Raw genomic sequence first — 9013 nt, forward strand, 5'->3', positions numbered from 1 at the left:
GCAGCTAATGGCTATATGGACATCTCTCACTGTAGTATTGTTGTACATCACCTAATAAGTTGGAAATGTGGTATTTATCACGTTTTTACACAATAAAATTAAGCAACCAACCAGCAGCCTGACTGTAAAAGGAGCTGTAAAGCACGCTGTGTTACTGCAGGGTGTTTTTTTTTTTTTTTTTCAGCCCGCGAAAGTTAATTATCTCTGCACATGGGTGGTCATAAAAAAACAGTCTGAGATCATAGTGACTTGGAGAAAATATTTATGGGTTCAAAGTGTATCTATTAGATTAGAATACATTGCTCTAAAGGGCTACAGGACTTCGACAAACCAAATAAGACACATTAATTGAAGTATTAAAAGGGGTCTATTATGGAAAACTGTCTAATTGCTTCAATACACATATTTGGGTGTCTGGAGTGCCTGCCTAACAATAAGTGTGAATTTATAAAGTGTCTCAAAGCCGGCTGTTGTAATTTTGGCCCAATTGTGATGTAATAATTGCCCTCACATGGAATTCCACCTCCTAGGAAGCTCCCAGGGCAGATATCCACCACTGTCTTTACTCTCAAGTAACTACATAAAGCCACTATCATGTCCAAACCAAAAGCTAAGCAGAGATGCAATATTGTCGGATTCATCACTTGCATGACCTTCCAGCCACAGAGGACATCAGAACAAAGTGAATTAATTTTATTTATAATTGTTAGCTGTTTGTATATAATGTCTTGACCTCAATGCTTATCCGGTCTTTCAGTCCAATTTAGAAATAAGACTCTGGCTTTAGTTTTCTGGGTCAAACTTTATATCGCGGTGCAAACATTGCACACTCACTGTATCGCGGTTTTCATTCATTCATTTTCTATGCCACTTAATGCTCATTACGATATGGTATGGGGTATGCTATCCCAGCTGACTTTGGGCAAGGGGCAGGGTACTGCTCGCCAGCCAATGGCAGGAAACATATATACAAACAACCATTCACGCCCACATTCATACCTATGGACAATCGCCAGGTAACCTAACATGCATATTTTTGGAATGTGGGAGGAAGCCGGAAAACCCACGCACGCACGGGGAGAACATGCAAACAGAGATGCACACAGATATGCCCAACGAAGATTCGAACCTAGATCTTCCACATCTCCTGACTGTGTGGCCAACATACTAACCACTTGGCCACCGCTTGAATGTGGTCTATTATTAGTCAAAGCATAAGCACATATGAAGGAAATTGTATGTATTCTTGGCCCAAATGAATCATTTTCAATGATAAAAAATGGCTAAATATACTCACCATTCATTCAAATGGTGTTAAAACAGACTTCTGTACTTTATATCACCATTTACAAACCACCACATATCTGTTTTATTGACAATTTTACTGAATTACTTTCAGTTGTGTGCACTGATTTTGACTGTTTGGTCATTACAGGGTGTGCATGTGGATATAGCTAATGGCAGGCATGCTAAAGAAGTCACCATCGTCCCTTTGGTCTAACTCAGCATGTGACTGAACCTACCCACACCACAGCAAAGGGCACGCTCTTGATTTGATCATTACTAAAGGTGTTGCTATTTCAAATGTGAATGTTGTGGATGTTTCTTTATCTGACCACTTTTGTGTTCTCTTTGACCTGTCTGTTACACCCAAACCAGCAGTTGGGTCTGCAATTCTAGTTGTTCAGGGAAGACTCATTAATGACAGCACGGGGACACCGTTTATGGCAAGGATTAGTTTTGAAAACACTCCGCGTTCTAACGTTGATGATCTCTTGAGCTCTTATACATCAAGTGTTGTAAATGTTTTGGATACCATTGCTCCTGTCAAGGTCAGAATGGTTAAAAGTAAGCAAAAGGCGCCATGGAGGAAAGAAGAGTCTGTCAAGGCACAAAAAAGGGAGGGCCGGAGAGCCGAACGAAAATGGCGCAAGTCAAAGCCCCAGGTTCGTTATGAGATTGACAAAGAAAAATTCTGTGCTTTCAACCAAACCTTGCGTAGAACAAGGCAGCGCTATTGTTCTGAAATCATCACCGACTGTAGCAACAATTATAGTGTACTGTTTGCTACAGTGAACAGATTAACAAACCCTCCAGTTTCACTGCCCTTTCAACACTCATATTTTCTACATGTAAGTGTGAGTCTGCAACATTCTTTCATGACAAAAAGTTCAAGGTATAAAAAATTGAATCTTTCCACAACATAAATAACTATTCAGCAGCCAGCTAGACACCTCGAGCTGACACATTTCACACCTGTCATTGACAAAACAGTGGAAGAGATCATCCGCAGTCTGGGTCCATCAACGTGCTGCCTTGATGAGTTACCCACTAGATTTCTAAAGTCTGTGCTGACCAGTTTACTCACGCATTTAGTTAACACCTCACTTCCGACTGGAACATTTCCAAAGGTCCTAAAAACTGCTGTGATTAAGCCTCTTCTGAAGTACAGCAGTCTTGATGCCACAGTACTGAACAACTATCGGCCCGTATCAAACTTGCCATTCTTTCAACAGCTTACTGACTTTCTCCTCTCTAACAATGTGTTTGATACTTTCCAATCAGGCTTTAGGCCCCACCACAGCTCTGATGAAGGTGACAAATGATATCCGTCTGAACACGGCAAAGATGCAGGCAAAGTCTCACTTTTAGTTCTGCTGGACCTGAGCGCTGCCTTTGACACAGTTGACCATGTGATCTTATTACAGAGGTTAGAAAACTGGGTGGGACTCTCTGGTACTGCTCTAAACTGGTTCAAGTCCTATCTGGAGGACAGGAAGCACTTTGTTGGAATTGGTAACTGTGTCCCAGACTAAATGGATATGACCTGTAGGATTCCCCAGTGGTCAATCCTGGGACCCCTATTGTTCAGTTTGTACATGCTTCCTTTCGGCCAGCTAATACGCAGCTGCAATGTGTCCTAACACAAGTATGCAGACGACACTCAGACGTACGTGTCACTGACGGCTGGTGAACATGGTCCTGCAGATTTACTTTGTCACTACATCAAACAGAAACTCAGACAAAACTCAAATAATTGTCTTTGGCCCGCAGAAACAAAGAGAACGTGTTACCTTGAGACTCTTTCTCTAAAACCTAATCATTACGTGAGAAATCTAGGGGTAATAATGGACTCAGATGTGAAGTAATTTTTATCCTTTTCTGTAAAGCACTTTGAATTACCTTGTGTATGAATTGTGCTCTATGAATAAACTTGCCTTACCTTGCCTAAATTAATGAAAATACAAATATAAGGCATTCAGAAGATGTTATATGTAATTTAATGTCTGTGATGTTGTGTGCGCCTTTAAGAGGCAGGGCCTGGGAAGTGACGCGTATGACGTCATCTAGCTACTATAGAATAGCTGAGTGTTAGCATGGTTAGCAGTGTGGAGGGTTCTAGTGACTGGTGTGAGTTGTGGCTGACAGCAACTCCTGTGTGAATGTTCACGTGTTCTCTGCACCATTAGATGTCATGAACGTAACTTTGAGATAATAGCCACCAAGTATGCTTTCATTGCTAACGTCTACATAATGTCTTATTTATGTCTGAGACGTCTTATTTCCTATTATTATGTCAACTATATTGGGTAATACAAGTGTAAAAGTGACTACAGGAGTGTTATTTCATGTCTACAGGGCTCTAATAATGCTAAAACTGTATTTAGAAGGTCTTAAAAAGGTTTTCTATGCTCTAACTATGAAAATATTCCATTTATAAATAAGGAATCCTACTTTGCTGAAATTTACTTATCGTGGTCGGGTCTGGAACCAATTAACCTCAATAAACAAGGGGCGGCTGCACAATATTTTTTTCAACATGCAATATCAACATGCATCAAAGTGCTCACACTCCTCACTGGACCAGTCCATCATTCACAGACTTGCTTGTTCCTTAAAGGGCCCGCATGCACGTAGCATTAGCTCATAACATGAGACAGCCTCCCAAAAAAGACTGCTCTCTAAACGGGGCTGTTTAGAGAGGGTTTAAGTGTGCTGTGATGCTGAGCAGTAGCCTGGGTTCAATTCCTGTTAGCTCTTAGTTTTTTGTTTGTCCTGATGTGACCAGCTGTCCTGTTTTCGGGTTTGTTTTATGTAGGGTTTTAGTTTTTTGTTTTTTTTTTCATTTAGGGGGTATCGCCTCCCACCTACTGTGTCCTCTTTAAATATGTTATGTTCCCCCGAGTTGTAACAGCTGTATTTTGACCAAGTATGTCACGTTTTTAAAACATCTGCGAAAAAATGTCCTAATATGTCTTTTAAGAGCTTTTTTTTTAAATTGATTGCAATGTATTCCCATTCAGGTCTGACTTCACATCCATTTCAAACCATTTAAATCACCACGAAGGATGTCTCTCAAAAGCATCCCAGCGCTAGAGTAAGTCCACTTTGCACGTCATGATTCCCAAGCTATCAATCTACCCCACTAAGTCAAACTTTACTGTTTGCCTCACAAAGGATTTTCCTGGCCATCTTGGGCATCGGCCTCCTCATCATGTTCTGCACCACCTTCTGCAGGGCGTGCAGCCGCCTGAGGCAGGAGCAGATTGAAAGGGAGGCGTGGAGGCGCAGCGAGCACGACGGTCGCCCTCCTTCCATATATTTCATCCCCTATCCCGGAAGACTGTCGCAGCAGGAAGATGAAGACCATCACAGGGGTCCTCGGTACAGTCAGGAAGTCTTCACACCTCCACAGTACAACGCTGCAGGCTACAATGGACCCCCCCCTTCCTATACTGAGGTGATTCTTAGGTTTAGGGGTGCAGATATCGAATATTTTATCAATCGAGTATTGCACTGAAAATGTTTTCCATTAATTGAGTGAATGGAAAAAACATATTGCTGGGTTAAAGAGCAATTATAACAACACAAGAGAAAATAAAAGATTTCACTAAATAATGAACAACCAATTGGTTTAATTTTTTTAGATAGTCAACCGTTATATTTCTTAAATTCAAATTGTGCATAGGAACAAACTGTATTTTTTTTAGTCTGAAGGACTACATGCTTTTGTAGACGAATATGTCCTTCCCAGACTGTAACTATTTACTGGAAAACTTTGGTTTCCCTCCACATTCCAAAAATATGTTAGGAAAATTGTCCATGATGTGAGTGTGAATGGTTGTTTGTATATACTGTAAATTTGAGTGTATAAACCGCTACTTTTTTCTTAAACTTTGAACCCTGTGGCATAATACAGCAATGCGGCTAATTTATGGCTAAATTCTAATCTTGTGACATTTCCTTAACTTCAGAATTACTACTAATTGTTTAAATACTGTGGCGCTTGTGAGTCAGGGAGGAAACGATAGCTTTTTCTTTGGCAGGAGCCAATCATGAGCTATGAGTGCACTCACAAGCTTGTTAATCCATTTGAAATTGCAGCAGGTCATTGTATGTACCAGTATAACAACATAACAGACTGACTCACGGTGTTGTCTTTCAAACAACACTTTATTAACAACACTAAATTCATCACACAGCAACTTAACACTCAGAAGGTGTCTATACAATTATACAAACATGTCCCAATATGAGTTCAAAATGAAAAAAATCCAACATTTTACAATTTTTCCCATAAGGCATTGCGTCTGAGCAATGCATTTCATTGGGGCGCTGCAATGATCTCAGCTTCCCTCTGGGCTTTGTGCTCCGGGTCCTCTAGCTCTCTCTGGTGGACAGAAGCAGCATTGCAGCGCCATCCACCATTTTCTATGCTTTCTATGCTAATCCAATTAAATGGTTTTCTCAAACTAAATGCATTATGGGAAAACTTTAAAATGTTGGGTTTTCGCATATAAAACTCATATTTCTGAGGTATAACGTTTGAGTGTTAACTTGCTGTGTGATGACTTTAATGTTGTTTGTAAGATGAAAATGGGTAAAGACCTCCTGCAATTTCCAATGGGTTGACAAGTGCGTTGTGAGTTTTTTCATAGCTCATGATTGGCTCCTGTCAAAGAGCTGACTGGTCCTCTCTGACTCGTGCGCGCCACAATATGCCATTTTATGACGTGGACATGTGCGGCTTATGTAAGAACAAATCTTCCTCTAAATTTAGTGGGTGCTACTTATACACCGTAATTTACGGTATGTGCCCTGCGACTGACTGGCAGCTAGTCCAGGGCGCACCTCGCCTCTCACCTGTGAATAGGATAATCAATATAAAACATGGATGAATGGTTTTGCCACCAGGGTCTCAGTGTGCATTTCCTTGTGTCTGACTGTGGTCTTCCGTTGTGTTCCAGCTGGGATGTAAGCCTGAGGATCTGCCACCTGCGTACACAGAATACAACATCAACCCGATCATAGCGCCAGCTCACATGGATGCGGTCCAATCTCCGACACAACCATAAGACACTGCAGCTGTGAGCTAATGGACACAGAGTCTGATTATTGCACTGGCGTCACTGGACTTTATCTTGAATGTGAGTGTGGGAATGAAGATAACAGAAAAACGATGGACGCTGCTGAGTTGGCACCAATCTGGAGTATCCTTAGAACGGCCAAAAGTAATTTAACTACTGCACAGTTTGCTTTTCCATACATTTTTGGGAGCAAATAATGGTATAAATATTTCAACAAAGGTAGCTGGTCTACTTAGGTGTGTAAACTCGTAATTTTGTATGCTCCAAACCAAAGATATGCCTAATTTTTTTCAAGATTATGTTGAATTATGTGCATGTTCATGTACATTAAAATACCGCTAAAATTACATTCAAAGGTGCGGGATAGATGAGTTTTACATATTAATTGTACAATATAATCACAGTTTCGCTAATCAGCAAGACATGAAGAGTTTGAAGGATCCGAGCAGACATTTAGATAAAAAATTGTCAGACGAGCTACCAAAGGGTTCATATTTGACTGGAATGAACTAGTTCACAACTGGTTTTCATGGAAAACTGATAGTAGGTCTTTATCTAGCGCGGAGTTGGTTACTCAAGAGAGGGTGTTTCATGTGTATGCTGCACGCCTCACATATCCCCAGTCAATGAAGAAAAAGGTTAAAAATAATCAATTAAAAAAATGAAAGAAATATATATGAAGCAATATATTACAGTACATTACATAGAAACATTGTCATAGTAAAAAGTTTAAAACAAATTCAATAAAATACCAGATATATACAGTATGTATATACAGACAAGGATGCAATTTTTGATAGCCTTGCGTAAAAGGAAGAAAAACCCATATTGGTCATAGAAATAACTCTGAAACTCTTTAAACTCTAAATGCATATTGAAAAGCTACAAAGTCTCTGGGAGAGAAATCTGGCGTTTTTTGGCAAGTCACAGCAGCTCTATCAGCTCTGTTAATGCAAAAATGTGTCATGTTCCGCAGGACAGCAGTGATCGCTTCTTGTCCTATGCTGTTATTTTGGAGTGCCGCACTTCCTGCTGGGGGGAAGCTGCAGCCGCTTCACTCCAGTGGTATTATGCACAGCTGTTCTCTATCTCAATTTGTGGAGTTTAAAAGCCCAGCGTCGTCGCAGGTACGGCGCTGGTTCACCTGTTCTGTGTACTTCGCCTGTGCTGTCATCTAGACGGCCTTTTTCCTCTGGTGTTTTGTGTTGCCTGCATCTTGGTCCACTGTGAGTACCTGCACCTGCTCGTGCAAATTAAAAGACTTTTTTTTTTTTTTTTCCCACCGCCGCTGTCTGTCTACATACTGGGGGTCAAGCACTTGACAGCTCCTCAGATCGTAACAAAATGAAGCATACAGGGAAAAGAACACCATACCTACTGTCAATATAGAGGAGACGTGGTTACTGTGTACAAAGGCTGCTTTGCTCCATCTTTATTCTGTGCAGGGTACAATGAAATCAAAGACTATCAAGGCATTCTGGAGCCAAGTGTGTTGCCTAGTGTCAGAAAGCTTGGTTTCAGTCGCAGGTCCTCCAACATAAAATATCCCAAAAGACACAGCCAAAAATACTCAAGAATGGATAATGGCGTAACATTTATTCTCAAGTGGCCATAGCTATGAGCCCTGATTTAAAACAACATTGAACATCAGTGGAAAGAACTGAAACATGCAGTCTGGAGAAGAGACCCATCAAAACTGAGGCAGTGGAGCAGTTTGCTCATGAGGAGCGGGCAGGTCAACATGTGCAAGAGTCTCATTGAGAGTTACAGGAAGCGCTTGATTGCAGTAATTGCTGCAAACGTTTGTGCAACAACATATTAAACTTAAGGGCATCATCATTTTTGTCCAAGCCAGTTTCATTAATTTTTTATTTTTTTGGTAAAGTTGTCTTCATCCACAATTCAAAAGCAAAGTCAGATTTTTGTTCTTCAATTTTTAGTCCATTTTTCTGTCTTTTTTTTTATGATTAAACTTCTGTTCGTTAAATGAGCCTAAAATGGCAAAGTTACAAACGCACAAAAAATCGACACATTTGTTACTCATAGCAAAAAAACATTGAAAATGCTATTTTTAATCCCACATTTATCTTAACATTAACTAATGCAAACGTTTATGCCAAAATTTCCAGTTGGACTCCTGGCTGTCAATTTTTTGTTTTCCTATTTGTCCACCAGATGGTGCTACTTTTTCCCCATTCAAAGCATGCGGCAAAATTTTGATTGCACCAAAAACAGTGGCGCTATGTGAACATACTGGCTTTTTAACTGAACTATTTTAAATGAAGCTGATATTTTGTTGATGAGTGAGGATATTAAAATACATCTTACCTATTGCAGACGGACACATTTCAAATAGGTTACGAATTTTATAGATTTAATAGAGTTGCAACAATGATTAATCGATTATCCAATTAATAGACAACTATTTTGGTATTCAATTCATCATTTTTTACATTTAAAAATATAAATATCCTATTAATTTCCTTAATCATCCATGTAAGCAGACCTAATGATCTTTGTGTTTTAGGCAAAACAAGATACTCACACACATCAGCTTTTACTTTGGAAAACAGTGATGGACATGATAGCCTCTTTTCTGATGTGTTGTCTACCAAACCACTAATTGTTTGTGTTTGGTTCATATT

The 9013-nt window shown here is 40.0% G+C and overlaps 1 protein-coding gene across 1 annotated transcript; it reads left to right on the forward strand.

Annotated features, from left to right (window-relative positions):
• Positions 1–1456: 1456 nt before the first annotated feature.
• si:dkey-283b1.6 (uncharacterized) lies at positions 1457–6631 on the forward strand. The gene is made up of 4 exons (XM_054774337.1): positions 1457–1569; positions 4305–4378; positions 4459–4741; positions 6249–6631. Exons 2-4 carry the CDS (start codon positions 4350–4352, stop codon positions 6354–6356), a joined length of 420 nt encoding a protein of 139 aa, XP_054630312.1. The 5' UTR covers positions 1457–1569; positions 4305–4349; the 3' UTR covers positions 6357–6631.
• The last annotated feature ends 2382 nt before the right edge of the window (positions 6632–9013 follow it).

This window comes from Dunckerocampus dactyliophorus, chromosome 4, assembly GCF_027744805.1.
Source record: "Dunckerocampus dactyliophorus isolate RoL2022-P2 chromosome 4, RoL_Ddac_1.1, whole genome shotgun sequence".
In the NCBI taxonomy this organism is placed as follows: Eukaryota; Metazoa; Chordata; class Actinopteri; order Syngnathiformes; family Syngnathidae; genus Dunckerocampus; species Dunckerocampus dactyliophorus.

What these genes read in the sequence shown, in the direction of transcription:
- si:dkey-283b1.6 (XM_054774337.1), top strand. Translation starts at nt 4,350, where the DNA reads ATGTCTCTCAAAAGCATCCCAGCGCTAGA. An exon ending in AAAAGCATCCCAGCGCTAGA is followed by an intron (nt 4,379 to 4,458) that starts GTAAGTCCACTT and finishes TGCCTCACAAAG; the next exon opens with GATTTTCCTGGCCATCTTGG. An exon ending in CCCCCCCTTCCTATACTGAG is followed by an intron (nt 4,742 to 6,248) that starts GTGATTCTTAGG and finishes GTTGTGTTCCAG; the next exon opens with CTGGGATGTAAGCCTGAGGA.